The 19,523-nt window shown below is 45.1% G+C and overlaps 1 protein-coding gene across 4 annotated transcripts in view; it reads left to right on the forward strand.

Annotated features, from left to right (window-relative positions):
- The window catches only part of KIAA2012 (KIAA2012 ortholog), a 102,696-nt gene that overhangs the window by 41,374 nt on the left and 41,799 nt on the right, over window positions 1–19,523 (forward strand). For all 4 annotated transcript variants that reach the window (XM_032354454.1, XM_032354453.1, XM_032354452.1 and 1 more), the window contains exons 12-13: window positions 3,376–3,444; window positions 11,371–11,447. In XM_032354454.1, coding sequence (XP_032210345.1) covers window positions 3,376–3,444; window positions 11,371–11,447 — 146 coding nt within the window. The remainder of the gene's footprint in view (window positions 1–3,375; window positions 3,445–11,370; window positions 11,448–19,523) is intronic.

The following is a 19,523-nucleotide window of genomic DNA, read 5'->3' on the forward strand; positions in this document are numbered from 1 at the left end:
AAAAAAATCAGCGTATACTTGGGGCGCCTAGGTGGCTCAGTCGGTGGAGCTTCCAACACTTGGTTTTGGCTCAAGTCAGGTCATGACCTCAGGGTCACAACATGGAGCCCCAAGTGGCTCGGCGCTCAGCAGGGTTTCTGCTTGAAGATTCGCTCCCTCTGCCCCTCTCCCCCACACATGCATGTTCTCTCTCAAATAAATAAGTAAATCTTTAAAAAAAAAAAAAAAAAAAAAGGTCGTACTTGCAGTACGTCTTGTAAAGTATTAAATAAAATTCTGATATAAAATATTATTGCACCTAAAGGAGAGAAGACCCATGACATGTGTGCTTGATGCCTTTGGTAAAATATGAACACCTACAGTATGCAGGGGACAGAGAACAATGCTGATATTGAGGGCAAACTCTGTCAGGCACTGTGTCCCTCCGTCATCTCATTCCAGGAGCCCAGGAATCCCACGAAGTGAGTATTTTCCTTCACGTGTCACAGCTGAGGAAACTGAAACACAGGAGCCCAACTCCCCTGCACACGCTGATGGTACCTGGTAAGCAGCCGGCTTTGTCCTTCCCAGGGCCACTTGCCCCAGAGCCTGGGCTCTTCCCCCGCTGCTTCTGAGGCTCAGCACCTGTGGCTAATGCCCTGCAGGGACTCACAGACACGTGAGGACAGACTCACAAGCAATGAACTCTACCATAGGGCAGGATGGAAAGAGTGCTTCGTTGGAGGTCTAACCGACTAATTCCAACCTAGGCACCTGGGAAGGGTGTTTGCAGAGAGATCCCGTTTGCACTGGCCTTTGAGAAACCAGGGGAAGAGGATAAACAGAGAAGAGAGAGACAGGACCAGCGGAGAGACCAGCATGAACCCAAACAGAGAGAGACAGAAAAAGAGAATATGTGTGGGAAAGGACAAGTGGTCCGTGTGAACGGGCTGGGAGGGGCTTCCCGGGAGGCGATGGGGCTGAAAGTCAGGTCAGGGCCAGACCAGAGAAGGCCTTGTGCTCCAGGGTAATGCTGAGATGCTGCTTTCTCGGCACCAAGGAATCACAGATGTTTGAGGAGGGATGTCATGTCGCCCAGTGCGCGTGCCAGCATGAAGGGACAGGCAAGAGAAAAGGCTGAGCATTCAGGCCACTGCGGAGCCATCCAGGCAGCAGCTGACAACAGCCGAACAGAAGGCCACACGCAGACCTCGGAGATGCTGCCTGGCTGTGGGGACAGGAGCAGTTCTCTGAACCCCAGCAGCCAGTGACAAGCCTGATAATAGAGTCTCTTTTCAAAACAGGCTACTATTCTCATCTCCAATTTTAGACTCAAATTCCTTTTTTCATTTTCACTTTCAGTGAAGAGGGTTTCTTCAGGGTGTGTGTGTGTGTGTGTGTGTGTGTGTGTGTGTGATGTCTCATACTTGAGATAAAGCAACAGTCAAGGCCCTGGATCCCGCCACCCGCCCACCAGCAGACACGACGCCGCAGCCTTCTGACAGGCGTTCTGTTCCGGCCACCTCCCTCACTTTAAGTCAAACTCCCACCAACACACATAAAAAATGAATTCCAGTGTCACACACCTCTCAGCGTGTCACTGTGCCGCATGCCTGTTTTGTGGCTTCTGCATTCTTGGGGAAGTGGTGGAGCTTCCTAGCAGACAACTGTGGTAAACAGTAGGCGTCCTAAGGAAAACCCTGAGAGCAAACAGCTTGGGAGCTTCGAGGCAAAGGCCAAGGCGGTAAGCAGTGATGGAAAGTGTGTGTGTAACCCTCCTGTACCCTCTTACCCCAACACACATTGAGGTTTCTCTTTCATGGTTGTTTTAGCCTCTTTTTCCTCTCCAACCACCGACCACTCAATTCTTTGAGGGAAAATTAACATTCATTATGCAATTTATCTCTCTCCTTTTAATCCAGAGTGTCTGTCTCCAAGGTCCCTACTCAATAATTAATGTTTGTTCTCATTTCCCATTCTCCAGAGCATCCATTCTTGAACTGTAGGGTCAACAATTAACACTAATTATGGCTTTTCGTCTCTCCAGTGTTGGTTCTTAGAATCCCAAGTTGCCCTGCTCAGCCTAAGTTATGTGTGCACGCGGCTGGGTCTGCACTCCGAGGTGGAAAAACACCACGGAATGGGCTTTTGCAAGCCCACCACAGTTTAGCAAATCAATAAAAACAAACATTGTTTTTTGGCAACCTCTTTAGTATATTTTTTATCAGTAATGAGACCAGGAAGCATGAATACTTACATACACGTATTTAGAAAGTAGTAGGGAGGAGGGGGCAGTTAGAGCATCTCAAAATCTTTTTTTCTTTTTCTTCTCTTTAAAGATTTTATTTATTTATTTGCCAGAGAGAGGGGGAGAGAGCGCGCGCGAGTAGGCGAGCACAGGCAGAGAGAGTGGCAGCAGAGGCAGAGGGAGAAGCAGGCTCCCTGCCGAGCAAGGAGCCCGATGTGGGACTCGATCCCAGGACGCTGGGATCATGACCTGAGCCGAAGGCAGCTGCTTAACCAACTGAGCCACCCACGTGTCCCTCAAAATCTTTTTCAAGTTGAATTTTCTACGATTCCGCCTGACTTTTTCCTCCCTATGGCTATCTCCTCAATATCTCACACACACCCCACCCCCCATACACCCCAGATTTCCCATTAAAAACTGTTCTTCCGTCTCAGATCCACACAGCTGACCTCTTTGCTAGTATCACCGACCCCCCGCCCTTAAAATGGTCTTTCTCTGGTCCATCAAGCAAATTCTCCTCATCCACTAAAACAGCATTGTTTTAACCAGTTTTCATTTTGACTGACAAGGACAGCCAGGAGAAGGATTCTCGCCCAAGGTAACTTTAAGAAATTGGGGAAAAAAAAAAAAAAATTCAGGGCTGTGCAGAAGCCTGTCTGTCTTCTTGGCTGGATCAGATGGGCTAGAATCCGTCCTGTCTGCCCTGGTCCAACCCTTGTATTTGCGCTACAGCTGCCGGCTGGGGCTCCCACTTGTCTGTCACCCCCATCGCCGCGCGCACTGGGGCCCCACAGCACATCTGCTCTTCAAACCTGGGCATGTCCTCCCAGCGTGTGTCAGGCCTTAACTGTTTCGTGCTCTTGCTCTGTCAGAAGTTTTCCTCGCAGAATTTCAGCATCGTGGTCCCTCCTGGATTTCACCCTTAAACACCTTAAACAAAAGTTATTCTTTTCCTTGATGCTTTTAAAATCCCAGCTCAATCTTCTCTCCGTGATGGCATCAACACATTTTTTTTTTTAAACCCCTCCATTCATTACGAGAATTCAACATCGAAGCCACCCCCTGGTTTTCCCTTGTCTTGAGGTAAGAAAAGTAGCTTTTTTCAAGAGTTTTCCACGCTCACAGGTAAAACGCCTCTTGTTTTTCAGCCTATGACTCTGTCCATTCAAATACCAGCCATGAAGAGGAGGGGTCTAGAATTCAACGTCCCCTAAAAGGTAAGCTTTTCCTCTAAAGGAGTCACCTCTACTTCTCCTCTAGATCATGGGATTTGCCTGCACCTTATTCCATACAGGGACCTCTAGAAACACAGTTTCTCCACAAAATGGCAATAAGGAGGAAAGAGGATTCGCTTCTTGGAGAGCCTGGGCAATGTGGTGTCCTCGTGAGTGACCCATGGGCAACGCTGTGTGCTGTGGCTTGAGTGTAAATATTAGGGGAGAAGAGAAGCCAGACTAAGAGCTTGTGCTTAGCTCGCCCCGAAGGAAAACGTACAGGGACGTCCTGTGGCTTCTGCAGGCCACACGCCGCACGCGTCACAGTTTAACGAGGTGGGCACGGCCCCCAGAGTTGTGCACAGCTCCACCTGCACAACCACGAATGAGGAGACCCTCTGGGACATCCTCTCAGGCACGTATTCAAAACGGAGGGCTGAGGCCAGCTTTTCACCTTCCACGCTTCCGTTCATACTCCGTTTCCCGCGCGTAGCAAGAAGCAAAAACTAGGAGCAGAAGTTGACTCCGCGGCTCATTCCGTGCCTCCCGCCACTGCTGCTGCTGCTTCAGCCCGGGGTGGGGGAAAGGTTGGTTACATAGAGACCTTCTCTCTCTCCTAAAAATAGTCTTTGATTAATAGAGAGACGTGTGTGGTCTGCCTCGCTGCTTGTCTGGGGACAGGCGGCAATGAATCCTGAATGAGGGACCCGCTATGGTGACAGGAAGCGATGCCCCAGATGGCGTGCTGGAGCCAGGGCTTGGTGGCGGGGGGCAGACTGTTTTTGCCAGAGACTACAAAACCAGAAGGGGAACAGGCACCATCATACGCTTGCCAATCTCAAAATCTGTAAGCAGAGAAGTGCCGAGAACTTGGCATTCCGCGTCACCTCTCCTGCCATTCTCCTTGGATGGACGTCCTGGCCGTGGTGGGAAGTTTCAGCGTCAGTGCTGTTCATTCTCACGTGTTCGCTGGAACTGGGCCAGGGCTGCTCTTAACAGGAGCCCTCTAGGGGAGGAGGAGGATGGAGGTGACGGGGAGGACGGAGACGACAGCCACCAGTTGTCTGGCTTTGACAAGCCAAACGCTGTGCTGAGTGCTCGACAGTCATCGTTTCACTTCATCGGCGCAGCAATGACATGGGGCAAAGTCTGTCATTATCCTCATTTTTCATCTGGGACAGTGTGGCTCAGAGAGGTTAAGTGACTTGCCCGAGGTCACACAGCTATGGGGAGACGCTGTGATGTGAACCCCAGAACGCTGCTTTTTTACCACAATGAAGAGTGAGGAGCGATGTCAGTCTAAACAGGCATGTTGCCATCTGACAAAGTGGAGACTTTAGGAAGTTCCTGACTTTATGACACACACAAATAAATGGCTTCTGTTGCATATCCCTTTCTCCCTCCAGTTCCCCATCCTTGGCATCAGACACCCTTTTGAGGGTAACACTGAAAATGATTTGCAACTTTTAGAAACATGGGGAAAAGGGAGTTGGGAAAAAAAAAAAAAAAAATAGGAACAGTCTGAGAGAAGCCAAACTCTTGAGACAGATTTTCTAGGAAGATAGGCCATTTATAGGGTAGCTCTCTGGACCAAAAACATTCTTCCTAATATAGCCAAAAATGCTGTAATTTCACTTCATTCTACTAAAACCTTATTAATAGATTCACTTTGAATTCAGAAGTATTCTCTTAAAAGTTTGATACTTCTGAGAAGCTAATAGTCATTCACACTTTAGTCATATATATTTAACCATACGCACACACACACACATGCACACACACACAGATACACACACACAATCTCCATCCAGATGGCTGTTCTCTTGCAACCTAGCTGAGAACTGCTGTTTAGAAGGACTAAAAATTCTGACAGGGGTAGAAAGAGAGGTGGGTAATTTGAGGGTAAAGAGAATTTTAAGAATTGAAACATGCCTGACTGGTGGATTGATCTGGAAGGCTTGGGCGAACTGAAGACATTAGCTATATGGAGGAAAAAGGAAGAAGAAAAATGCAGAAAGGGATACAGTAGAGCGCCAAAGACAAACTTGGACTATTTCAGAATTGCCCCATGGCAAGCTCTATATTCAGGAAAAGGAAAGGAACCTTTTATTTCTTCTTTTCTCTACTCCTAGTAACTAAAGACCTTAGGCTAATGCAAATCTCCTTCTTATTTCCAAGCTTTTGAACATCCTATTGCCTCTGCCTGGAGTACAATTCCTCATCTCCTTCTATCCCCTAACATTTTTTAAAATTATGGTAAAATATACATAACATAAAAATTGCCATCTTAACCATGTTAAGTGTAGCATTCAGTAGGGTGAAGCAGATTCACATTATTGTGCAACCAATCTCCAGAACTCTTCTCTTGGAAAACAAATGCTGTACTTACTAAGTAGCAGCTCCCCATTCCAACAGGCCTGCCCTTATAAGCTTAGGGCACCTCTTTTAGGGCTTAGATGTAGGACACATACTTGCTCCTTTGATTTGCTCAGTGACCTTAACAAAAAATTCTTGTATCTCTTTGTGCTTAAGACTCCCATTTGTTTTTAAGAAAATGGATACAACACTACTCTGAAAATATGTAATACTCCCTGGCATTGAGTTCAAAGAGCAATTTAAGACTCCTATTCATTGGACAGACCTATAGATCTTTCACAACTTTTTGTTTTCTTTTCGGCCATTTGGTTTGAATGAATATTTTCAGGAAAAAAATGACAGGATTCTAAAGAATTACATAGATGGTGGACTTTGGGAACTTGTGGACTTGAAGATCAGTTTCCCCTATTTGCAAATGACTTCGCAAATCAGGGATACAGACAATACGTCATCATACAGAGGCCTGAAGTCAAACCGAAGACATTACGAGGCTGTAAAACAGAAGACCATCCCTAGGCTAGTGAGTGCACCTAGCGCTCCTCTGAGCACCCACATCTCACTGTTGTGATCTATATTCATTGTAACTTGTGCAATTACTCTCATGACATTCTTTTTCAAAAAGAAGAGCACTGACTCTCTTCATATAAATATTGGTTAATGGACCTAAATAGAAGGCCAATTGCTGGGCCTGGTGATGAAAGCAAGAGAAGGTGATGTGGTCTAACATTTTGGTGGTTCTCTGCCAAGAAAAAAAAAAAAAAAAAGTTTTATAAATCACCCTAACCCTTTATTTATAGACTCATTAAGATCTTGAAGAACTCCCCCTCTTTTTATTAAGGATATGATATGCACTAGGGGTATATCTAAGGATTCTTGAAATTCTCAGAATGTGTCCCTTCCAAGTAGCCAGAATCTGTGGTTCACTTAGTGTATAATATGCACAAGGGATCAGGATCTGTTCAAGCTGTGAGGTAGTGCTTAGCCCAAAGCATTTTAAGGCTGGTATGGATTTTAAGATGTATGTGTGTGCATGAGCTTTGAGTACGTGAATGTATTACCAGTTATATGTCTCAACCTATAATATGGGTTACAGTATTATTTTTTCTTCTGTCAGAATGATCAAAAAATTATAACTTTCATTAACTAATAATCCATTAATACTCTTTACTGTTTTATCACTCCTCAGACATTTGTGCCGTAAAGAAACAGGAGGCTTTTCTTTAGGATTTTTTTTCCCTCCTAGCTTCTCCCTTGCTTCTTTCACACATCTTCCTGTGTGGCTTATGGATTTTCATTTACTGTTGTTTTAATTCTCCACAATTCCTTACTTGGAAAATAACGAAGACACAAGCATTGGAACATGCCCAATAGAAAGAATTAATGAGTCTGTTTTACAAAGCACATAGGATTGCTCATTCATTTATTCATTCAACAAACACTAATCGACCATCTACTAATGCCATATACAGTGGAAGGCACATGAATACAGTTGAGAGACAAAGTCCATGCCTTAGTATCATCCACAAGAGTGAAGTATGGTGACAACTATAAATGAGTGCAGACTCACTCAACCTGGAGCTCGAGAAAGCTTTAGGAATGAGAGAACACTTAAGCTCACTTTCTACGGATATATGTAGGAACTCGCCAAGTGGAGAGAAGGAAAGGATGCTCCAGGGAAAGGGACCACATTAAGGTTGGAGAACATGGTAACATAGAAGAAATGGAAGCGGCTTCTAAAGATGGGCCCCCAGGGCACAGTTAGGGAAGGGAGTGGGGGAGAAATGCAGTTAGCTAGTGATGGGATCAGGAGCCAGATCATGAAAAGTAACTGTAGCAACTAAGAAATGTATCCCAAAGATTGTGAGATCCCACTGACACAGGAATGGATATAACCAGATTTTTATTTTAGAGAAATGACTTTTCCAACTGTGTGAAAAATGGATTGAAGAGGGCAAGTCTAGAGGCTGGGAGACCAGATGTCCATACTTACCTGAGAGTGAGTGACCAAGAACAGTGTCTTCCACAGAATTGAGATCACCACATGAATTGAAGTGTTTCTTGTTAATTATCCTCTTCCTCACAGTCTTCTACCACAGGCATCCTTATTAATCCTATGATGTATCTTGACTGGAGGGTTTCTCATGAAGTTGATATTTTGCTGCCACACAACTTGAATTTAAATTCCATCATCTAGCTTGCCTTCCATTTTGGGTTTGGTAAACTGCCATGTACCTTTGGACTGCTCCATAAAAAATAATTTATGAGCTTTTAACAGACGTTGGTGTTCCCAAAGCTAAAGCCAAACCCTTGAGACTGAGCTAGACTTAGTCTAAGAAGACATAAGTAAGTAAAAGAGCTGTTATCCCAACTTGCAAGAAAAATATTGCCCTTGCATTTACTAGGCATTTCCATATTTAAATTCGGACCAACTTCTATCTTCTAGAGGACTCTATCTGGCTCCTTTAATAGAACTCCCTGGGGTATGTCTTTAGCTTGGAGATTTTCTCAGGTCTTGAGTAATTGATATGCCCATTTCGCCCTCCTGTTCATCTATGATTTAAAGTAAAAAATGTGTAGCATTAAAAAAAATGTGTAGCATAAACAAGGTCTTAAATCTTACCCCAAGGATTTGATAATGACAATACCAAAAAGCCATCTTGGGTCTTGGTTTCCTGCATGAAACAAGCAGATCAAGATTTATTATAACACATCAAACGCTCCATAGGTCATAGGCATCTTGCGTCATATCATATAAAATATTTTTAGATATCATTCTTAAGAAAAGGTCAGCAGGGCTATGTAAAGGGACCAGAATTATCTTCCTTTTATGGTTAGTTTATACTAGGAAGATTTTTTTTAAATTAATCTGGAATTTGCCTTTGCATTTTCCATTTTTGACCACAAATACAAAACCATGAAGGTACAAAGCCTGACTTTTAGGATTCCTCCCATTGGCTTCTGCTAGGATCAGCAGGTCCATGTGTAAAATTGTGAGAAGGCGAACGTGCTTTCTGGGATCTGTTTGGCCGTGGAGATCTCCCCTCTCCAACGAGGAACCACTGCAAATTATGGGTAAAGTGTCATGAAAGCACACTAGGGATCAAAGAGTAATCATGTCTCAGAAATGACATCTGTGGGAAAAGGCCCTAAACATACTTAAAGAGGCTCCTGCCAGCACCTCCAAAAGCTACCGCGCTGGTAACCACAGAATGTTTGGTCACTTTGGAGCCTGTGGGTCTGATGTTCTTTCCCAAGCCCTAACATACAACCACAAAAGAGCCAGGTGGCCTGGGCTGCCTAATAAGATAACTTTTTGGTTGGGTCTCTATTCTGATACCAGGTGAGGCCCCCCAGAGCATCCCATATCAAGGGAAATAAGTATTAGGAAACAATGGGAATAAATATGACTGTATTTATTTCACTTTTATCAAAACAATGAACATTGTCAACATGGGTTTAAATGAAAGGAAATTTTAAGCCACCCTATTCCGTGCTAGAATCGGATGCTCTTTGTTCTTTCCTGCTTTTGAGTGTTTGGTGAAGGATCCTATGATTTGAAGAAGGCAGAAGAGTTTGGGATGAGACCCCATCTGGTAAGGGTCATCTCTGAAACAGCCTGATATCTGGTGGGAACACTATCTCCTTGCTAAAAGCCTGTGGTTAGATTAATGCTAGCATTCGAAAATCTGCTCTGGCCTGATGGTGGGCCGCCAGAGGAGGAATGTGTTTTCTGTTTATCTCTTCAGCGGCAGCACTGTTCATCACAGAAAGACTCTGAGCTCCCAGTTTCGAGCAGGTCTGGAAGCTGCGCGGTCTGTGGCCTGTGAATGTACACACCAGTTCAGAATGATGAGGAAGAGCCAGGCCCGGGTTCACGGCCAGTTGCCCGCACTGGGTGATGGGTCAGGCAGTTTCTCCAGCTTGATAACAAGGGTAGATCCTGCCACATTGTCTGGAGAGGAAGCCTCACCCCCCCACCCACTGCTTTATCTCCCAGGAATGCGGTTTGAATTGTAACTCCTCCTTGACAGCGTGGACCTCAGTAAATTACCAAGGTCTTGACCCAAGAGATGGAGAAGTTCTAAGCGATTTTTTTAGTCTCCTATCTAAAACTGTGTTTACATTTCCTGAACTCTGGCTGACTGATTCATTCTCCTGGTGTTGCAAGAACTTTCTTTATGCATTAGAATTTATAAGTTTCATTTCTAAGAGACTCAAGCTTCCTTCCAAGCCACAGTGAAGTGAACCTCATCTCAACACAATTCTGCTGGGCTAGATGTGTCCAGAGGATGGATCATGGCCAAGCAGCTGTGATGTGGCAAGCTCAAGCGAAGCTAACGGAGGGAGTGCAATGTGGAAGGAAAAGTGTTAGAAACTAGGAAGATTTGGGTTCTAGTCTCACACTATTTCAAGGAATAACCTCAAGCCAATCTCATGAAACCACTCTCTGGGCCTCAGTTTCCCCGGCTGTTTCAAAAAAGAAATATTTTAAATCTGTCTCCAAAAGCCACTTCCAAACAAGAAGAACAGGACAGCTGAGAAACAACAGAAAAGGAAAGGTCAGCCCACAAGGAATGAATAGAAACTCGGGTCAAAGAGACAAAGATGCCACGGGCTCTTAAAAGTAGCAAGCATAGAAATAACTTTCTGCTGGACACCCAGCCCACACTAGACACTGACTAAAACCCTTGTCACTGGAGCCATGTGCTTAGCTAAATCTGTTCCTCAAATAAACATTCCTTTATAAACATTAAATTCACTTTCTCGGGGATAAAAAGAAAAATAAAATAAATCCTATCCTTTCGCAGCATGGGGTTTGAGTCTTGGACTCAAAATCGCTCCTGAAAACCTCACTAGTTGTACAAGCTCGGGTAGGTTAGTTCACGTTTCAAGCCTCAGCTTCCACACCTGTCCAGAGCAGGGACCCAGCAGCCGTGGAGGAAAACCATGTAGATCAACTCCACGGCCGAGTCTGCGTGGCAGCTGCTTTGCGGCGAGTGCCACGATTTCCCTTAGTGCCCCCTCACCGGCCGTCCTTTGGCCTTTGCCTCTGTTTGCTTTATGTTTCCACTTCTCCTGTTGCCCTTCCACATTATAAGGGGAGAGCGAAATCTCTGATCTCTCTATCTGGAAGGCTGCAAAAGCGTTTTTCTACTTCAGTGAAGTACGATCATACAAAATTTATATTCAACAGTATCAGCAGATATTTTCCCATCAATATTTCCTTTTTAATTTCAGCTTTATCTGAATTTTAGTAGCACAAGGAATTTACTTTAGTTCTCTAAAAGAGCAACCAAAACAAGAAAAATAGAAATCCGAGTATGAGTTTTCAACACAGTATTTAACATGCTGTGTAGACAATGCTTCTAGAGGGTACAGGTGTTGTTTGGTGAGTAAATACGGAGGTCGTAGAGGTGTGTGTGTGTGTGTGTGTGTGTGTGTGTGTTTATAATCTTATATACATGAACTAGGTTTGTATGTATATAGTATATATAAAAATTAACTAGACCTGGATCTGACAACTTTGATCGTTTTCTCTGATTTTCACCATAGCAAACACTGAATCCAGAACCTATCTTCTCACGAATCTTCATGAAGCCTCACCTTTGACCCAAAAACCAGAGAACCAGGTACAGTACTGACTCTGAATGAGCCTGAGACTGGGAGGCAGGAATTTGGGGTTCTTGGACCAGCTTGCTGTGTGACCCTGGGTGAGACTGTTCCCCTCTCTGGGCCTCATTTGCCTCATCAGTAAAATGAGACAAGTGGATTATAAAATCACATAGGTTCCTTGGAACATCTTAACACAACCTGGACTATTTTGTGTGGCTCTTATGTGCCTGAATGAGTTGAAACAGCCTTTCCCTGACTTCTGCAAAGTCAAAAAGGTAACAAGGAAACACAGAAATGTATCATCCATCAAGGCAGTAGGCCCTAAGACTTTGTACCAAGGGCCCATCTTTTTTCCCATCCATTTCTCATTCCTAATGGGGAGGGGGAAAGTAGCAACCAAGAAAAAAAAGTAAGGGGCGCCTGGGTGGCTCAGTGGGGTAAAGCCTCTGCTTTTGGTTCAGGTCATGATCCCAGGGTCCTAGGATGGAGCCCCACATCGGGCCCTCTGCTCAGCAGGGAGCCTGCTTCCTCCTCTCTCTCTGCCTGCCTCTCTGCCTACTTGTATCTCTGTCAAATAAATAAATAAAATCTTAAAAAAAAAAAAAAACAAAGAAAAAAGTAAGGATACTGTGAAGAAAGGAGAAAAATGCTTCATTTGGATAGGTCAGAAGTATCTGTTAGTGTTTCAAGGATGTACCTTCACACATATTTATAAGTCTGTTCCTCCATTTGTGAGGTTGCAACTGTCTTCAGACTCACTCTAGAGAGACAACTCAGGGGAATTCCTAGAACTGGGCCCAGGGTCTCCGAGAACCGAAGGAGAAGCAGCACAGCTCCAAGGCCTTCTCAGGTCTCTCCCTGCTGTGCCACAGCCTAGGCAGGGAGAGGGGGGTATGATCTCCATTTCTCCCTTGTCCCCCCCTCCCCCCTTCCTGCCAGAGCCTGGCTTTCTCCTCTTCCCTCACATTCATGAAAAAACAATAATAATAAAAATAGTTTTGTTTTCATGTGTGTGCCTAGCTGGGTTCTGAGGAAGGATCTGAACTCTCCCTGTGAGAACCCCAGGCCTGGGTCAGGCCTCCGCTGAGGTAAAACACAGCTGAGCTGACCCTTCCTGCTGCTGAGGAACCACTGAACCAACCTCTGCATTTTGTTTTCTTTTCTTTTTTTCTTTTTTTAACATGCCTGCTTTGAAGACAGCCTTTATAAGGGATCTAGAAGGTCTTCTTTTTTAAGAGAGTCTGTGAGTAAGGAAAATATAACTATGCTATATTTTGCTAATTCCACAATTCCAAAGGCCTAGCGGATGCCTCACGTACCCTAGACACGCTCCAAACTCACCCAGTTTGGAGGCGGCATTTCCGGAGGCCTAACATCACCTGCCATAAAAGGGTGTCTCGGCCACGTCAGAATGAAGCCCTAGACTGAATTATTAACCTCGCAGTCAGAAAGAGGAACACCAGACCGAGGGTCTTAAACTCTAATCCTGGGTTTCCCCTGTGAGGCGGCGGCCAACCAGCTTACTCGGAGAACTTCTCGAGTCTTCTTTGTGAAAGGAGGGCCCTTGCTCCCCCACAGAACCTGTGGGTTTGTTCAAGTCCCAGCAGTCGTACCCCCAAAGGAAAGCCATTTGAGGGAAAGTCTAGGGAGCCCCACCACCCCTAAACCCAGAGAAACAGGGGGGTGGGGCGGAGGAAGGGGAGGGGCTCCCGGGCCTCCCCCACCCCTGACTTCTTGAGGCCAACAGCCCTTTATTAGATTAATCACTGACTTCAATTTTAACTACTTCCTCAACCTACTCCATGTAAATGACTAATTTCATGTTTACTATAAAGCATCTGGAAAGGATTTAGAAACAAATTTCTGCCCAGCCGACTGCAGTCACGTACCTTGACTGGCCGCTGGCGAATCCAGTGGATTCCTCGCAGGGCTGCCTCCCCCGCTCTGGAGCAGGCTAGGATCTCACACAAAATCGATCTCTATCAGCACCAGCGGTTTCTACTTTTCTTTCCTTTCCCTTAATTCCTCACTCACCCACCCCCTCCCTCCCCTCCCTGGGGTCTGACCATATTAGGAGTTCGGGCCCGTAAAACACTTGCAACTTTTTTTGAGCATTGCGCTAGCTGCGAGGAAAGCGGGGGAGAAACAAAAACAAAAACCCACCAGAGGTGGACTATTCGGGCGTCACTTGCTTTCACAAGTCCCAGAGCCAGATCCGGGGAACGAGTTCTCCGGGGTCGAGGGAGCAGGGGGGCGGGGGTGGGAGCGGCAGGGAAAGCCAGCGGGGACCGGGTTCGCGGATCCGGGCGCCGGCAGCGGGAGGCTGCCCCCGGGTGCCCCCTAGCGGCTGCCTGGGAAACCGCGGCGGCGCGTGGCGGCGCCGGCGGCGCGCGCGGCGGAAGAGAGCGGGAAGGACCGGGGCTCCCGCCTCCCGCACGCGCGGTGGCCCAGCCCGGCGACTGGCTCCCGAGGCGCCCGCTCCACTCCCGGCCGAGGATCGGGGCCTCGAGGCAAACCCGCCGAGAGCAATGGGAGTCGCCACGACCTCGACAGCTTGCCGGGAGTTGGAGGAGGGGGTCGAGTCGCCGAGCGAGGGCGGAGAAACTACCAGGGCAAAAACGTGCAGATGAAAAGAGCCGTGAAAAGAGAAAAAGGAGACAAGCAGACACGTTCCAACTCCAAGCTCCCACTTCCTCTTTCAAACGCACTGCCTCCCCACTGTGAACAGAATCAAGTATTTATGAAGGCATTTTTTGCATATTAATAGCCGCATACGGAGCATTGCCAGCTCTCAAGTGCTCAAGGTAGGATGCCCTTTTTTTAATGCAGGTCCTCCAGGCTCCTCCCGGAACCCGGGGTCCTCCTCCACCTGTATTTTCCTTTCTGCCCTGTGGCTCCTCCTCAGGCCTTTCATTCGATTAAAAGAAATTAGTTCCCCCGCACACCGTCGGCCGCCGAGTCCTGCTCTTACCTCGGTGGCTGACATCAATCGCTAGAGAAGCTTCTCGTCTTCCCCAGGGCCTCTCCCTGGCGAGGCTGCAGGTTGGGTGAGGTGACCGGCCCCTAAAAAGAGTATTAAAATTGTAAATGAAAATTCCAGCAGGAAATGTTAACGTATCTATGCTGTAGGGACAGAAAGGCAAAACTTTAAAAAATAATAATAATAATAAAGTTTTTTTTTAAAAAATGGTGTTAACTGTGACAGCATGGCTATCTATGCTCGACAATGATGACATGCAATTTTAAAAGAAAAACAGTGAGAACCAGTTAGAGAAGTAAGTAAAAGACATAAACAATTTATATCAAAAATAATAGCCATGGGAAACAAGGATGGAAAAGTATTTATCCCGAGTCGTAGTTTGAATGCAGCTTAGGACAAACTGGAGGTATCATTATCTCCAAAATGATATAAAATATCTTATATTTGAGGTGTATGTCTTCTTCCACTTTTTTTTTTAATGGTAACCCCCTGGACTGCCTATGTTTTGGTGGCACTGGTAAACTTAATACACTCCTGGTGGGTTGTGATTTGGTTTAATCCAGTTGTAAAGCAAACTGGCAATATAAATTTGTGAAGCATGAAAGAAATATTCCCACTCGTTTGTTCAGTATTTCTGACTCCTAGGAATTTATCTTAAGGAAATAATTCAGCTTAAAAAAAAAAGTGAGTGAAGATGTCCACTGCAGCATTATCTATAATAAGGAAAAATTGGAAACACCCTACTAGTCCAACATCAGAGAAATGATTACTTTAATTATGACATCTCCCTCTCGGTGAGTGGTTTAATTCATTCATTAAAAAATGATGCTTGTTCATACTAGAAACTGTGACTTAATGCTCAGTTTCTCGCCTCCACACCATCAACATTTTGCACCAGACACTCTCTGTCGTTGGGAGCTTTCCCATGTGTTGTAGGATGTTGAACAGTATCCCCAGACTTTTACCCAGTAGATGCCAGTAACAGAGCCCCACAGTTGTAACCATAAAAAGTGTCTCCAGACCTTGCCAAATGTCCCCTGAGGAGAAATATCAGTGCCCCCCGCCCAAGTTGAGATCTACGGATCACATTTTAAAAGTGGAAATCGAAGTGATATTACCTAGAACTAACTACAGCTAGAGAAAAATAATAAATGTATCTACTAGGAAAAGACTGGCAAAAAAAAAAAAAAACATGCAAAAAAGTGCAATCATGCTCATTTGAAATTAAGGCTGTGTTGAGGTGAGGTTTTGGTTTTGGTTTGTCTTCTTGTTTTTCACCGCTTTTCTTTCTTTTTTTTTTTTTTTTCCCCAAAATTCCCCCTGTAAGAAGGAAAATGAATCAAGCGGAAAACTGGTTTTATTCAAGTCTGGCTTAAAGTGATCTAGGAGTCAGAGTAAACAAGCATACAGCAAGCTGAACAAGACTGTAGTGCCATTGTTTTTAAACTACTGTTAGTTAAAATTATTAAGTTTTTATTAAATAGTTGGGATAGAGGCACCGGAATTCTCCTTTGAAAGATCTCAACCCCTTGTCAGCATTTTATTCCTCTGACCCTAGGCCCCAAGGGACAGCAAATTTGCCTCTTTTTTGGAAAAGTTTGATTCTCAAACGATGAAACTCTTGTGTACTCAGATCCATCCATGTAAGCTGGAAGCAAGAAGGGTCCTTAGGCCACTGGTTTATGGAGCTGTCAGGGCAGAGAGCTTGTCAGTAAAGAGTATCAAAGTACATGCTCCAACCTTAATTAGATTTCCCAAGAATCACTGCATCTCTTTGTTTAAAACAAGAAAGAAACTATCTCACACTCTTCACGTTGTCTATTTTCTCCTTTTGTTAAGGAAAGCAAACATCCTTTCTCACATGCTTTATCTTGGGTTTTGTTTTGCTGCTTTGTGGGGATTAGAACTTTGGTAGTGTCCTAAAAATCCTGTTAAACTGGAATTATGTCCCTTTTTCCCATCTCACAAAGCCACTTCTATTTCAACCTATATTATCTCTTAAGTTGAGGTTTCGTGAGATTTTAAGCGTATGAATTTGTGTTTGATCTTAGGTGTCCTAAATTTACCTCTTTGGGATTTCAAAGAGTAGCCTGTAATTCTAGCACACTAGGATTTAAGTTGAATAAACCTATGTTGACCCCATCTGTTTCCTTGGTGGTTTCACAGATGGTGTTCATATCCCCTTTCAGCCTCCCTCTTGCAGAACAAAAAAACAACAGCATACACACCAAAACCCACCTGTAGACACACTAAGTTTTTGTACAAAGGTAACCTTTTGTTTCAGTGTCCTTCTGAAGCATAGCCTGCCTTCTGTTGAGATTTTGGGCAGTTATCTGAAAGAACAAGCTACTGATCTTTAAAGACAGACCCCCACCCCCCACCCCCACCCCCCCCACCCCCAAACACCGCCACCTGCCTCCCATTTTGCCCAATTCACCTTTGTATCCCTTGTATTTAGCACAGTTCCTGGCACATGGTAGCTACTGAAAAAAAAAATTGACAAATTAATCTCCAGTTGACATTAAGGACCGTGTTCTGGGTAGAAAAGCTATAATCCTCCGAATAGGATTTGGAAATTGCGCTTGCTTTATTTCCAGTGATAACGATATGAAGTTCAGCTGGCATTTCTGTTACAGCTCACACAATCTCCAGGTACTTCCTGCCATTGGTGGGCACGATTTGGTATTTCACTCTCTGGGTCATGTGCAGATCAGAAATGTCACTAGGCATCCTTCCTGAAGATCTTTTTGAGGCTGATAAGTACGATTGGGCTTATGATTGATTCCCAAGAGAATTAACTGTCTGCATCTCCCCAGCCAGAGAAATAGGCTTTACTCCCTCACCTTTTGCTTCTCATTTCCAAAGGCATGTCCTGGCATTTCCCCAGGTTCCATGCTGCTTTCCTCTCCGCTTTCCCTCTCTTCCCTCCTCCCCACTCTCTCTCCTGGCTTTGTAAATAATTTTGGTCGTGGAGCTGGATACCAAGGTTTTTTGAAGATCTAAGCAGACTTCAACTTCTGGTTCAACCTCACCCCCAGGACTATTTTATCAGCTCAAAACCCCACTGACAATTTAAGGATGATTTACTAAGATTGTTTTTAATCATAAAACCAAGGCTTTCATATTTGGAATTTTCACTCTAACTATCATTGATTCTAGGAAGTCTGTGTTTACTGATCTATTCGCTGCTGGTTCCAACCAGGCACATGATCGGTGCCTAGTTGATTTCTTTCCTTTTTTTCCCTTTTATTATGGAAAATTTCAAACACGTGCAAAAGTAGAGAGAATAATATAATAAACCTCCACTTTATAATAAGTATCAACAATTATCTCCCCATCATCTTGAGAGGGTCTTTTTAGATAATAGTATCAGCCGATGTTGTTGAGGTTTACTATGTGCAGCATTGATTTTTTTCCCTCTATCCTTATGGTATCCCTGTGAAGTAGGCACAGTATTATCTCCATTTTACAGATGTGGAAACAGATGTCACGACAGAGTCCCATTCAGCCCGTGACCTGCCCTTGCAAAGAGGTCTGCTGGTTTGGGAATCCCACAGAGCAGCTTCCTCCCAACAGGCTGTGTGGTTTCAGGCAGGTTATTCACCCTCTCTGAGGCCCGATTTCTTCATCTGTGAAAGATAATAATACGTTCCTCATGGGGGTCATGACAAGAATTAGACGAAACAACATATGGAAAGGGACTAGCACAGTGTTTGTCGCTGAGCCATCCCAATCAATTACAAGAGTGTTCTGTTCCCTTGCTCTCTGCTTGGAAGCCATGATAAAACACAACGTGGCGCTTGTATACAATCGCAAAGGTCAGATGTGGAAAAGGAGAAGCTTGAAAAGTAGGAATAATTTCAAGGACTGTGAGCCAGTCTACTTACTACTGTCCCCCGCCCCCACTCTGCCCTCCCCGCAAGCCCCACTGTCGCCCCAACCAAGTACTCCCCATGTTGTCTCGATTTTCGCTGCTTACATTTCTACCTCCTAGAGATTCCTTTGGGTTTCTCATATCTCGTTGTGAATTTTTCTTTTTTTTAATTGTTTTCTGTCGTGCACCTAAGGAAGCACAGTTGAAAGGTTAAAGGCCTGGGATGGCGGGGGTTGGGGGCGGTGGCAGAGGATTTTGGAGTCAGGAGCCATGTATCCCGCCCCTGCCTGAGACAGTGCCCCCCTCCCCTCACCCCCTCTCCCTCCCACCCAGCACCGGGCTGCCCAAGGAAACGGAGAGGTCAGAGGACAGGAGGGCCCAAAGGAAAGGAAGGGGGCGGGAAAGAAAGGGGAAGGAGATCTTTGTTTCTGGCCCTCCAGCTTTCTTGGCTGCCCCAGCACTACCGGGGCTAGTTCAACTTTTTAGTCCAGCTAAATGGTGGGTTAGATAAACTTTTATGGGCCAGTGTGGGCATCAAAGCAACATGGGTATCATTTCTTTTTCTAGTGAACATTGACCGATTTTAAATGACCTCTTACAGTGCAATCAGTTGGCAAGTTGAGATTCCCGGGCTCTCGGTGGGCTGTCAGATTGGAAAAGTCACACCAGACTCAGCAGTAACAAGGAAGTTACAGAGTTTGGGGTTAAAGAGTTGGGTAAGAAGGAGGTAGGCACTCGTTCAGATTTCCTACCCTGCACCCCAGCACCTCTCATCTCCTGGTCTGAAATAGGATGCGTCATCTCTAAACACAGGCACAGTTCCAGCCTGAAGACAGCCAGACACCCCCTCACAGAAAAAGCTAGTTTCTACCTCCCCTGGGGCAAAAGAGATCACTATTTTGGCTTAAAATTTTTCTCCTCCAGCTCCTGCTAAGCCAGATAAACAACGATTCTGTTGTGTCAACAAAGCACTTAATTAAACTGAAGACAATTATCAATTAGAACTCATGAATAAGATTTACTCCCAGATAGTAGAAGTCTGTGGAATGAAGGTGTCCTGGGTTTCATTATTCAAAAGCTCCCTGAGGGGAATAGTGCAGCCGGTTGGCCCCATTGGATAGGTAGGGAAACTGAGGCACCAAAAGCTTGATGACATGGCAAGAGTCCCTAAATGAGTCTCTCATAAAAGCTAAGACCGGAGATTGCAGTGTTTCTCTTCCTAATCTAAGTTAGCTAGCT

This window comes from Mustela erminea, chromosome 8 (genome assembly GCF_009829155.1).
Source record: "Mustela erminea isolate mMusErm1 chromosome 8, mMusErm1.Pri, whole genome shotgun sequence".
Taxonomy (NCBI): domain Eukaryota; kingdom Metazoa; phylum Chordata; class Mammalia; order Carnivora; family Mustelidae; genus Mustela; species Mustela erminea.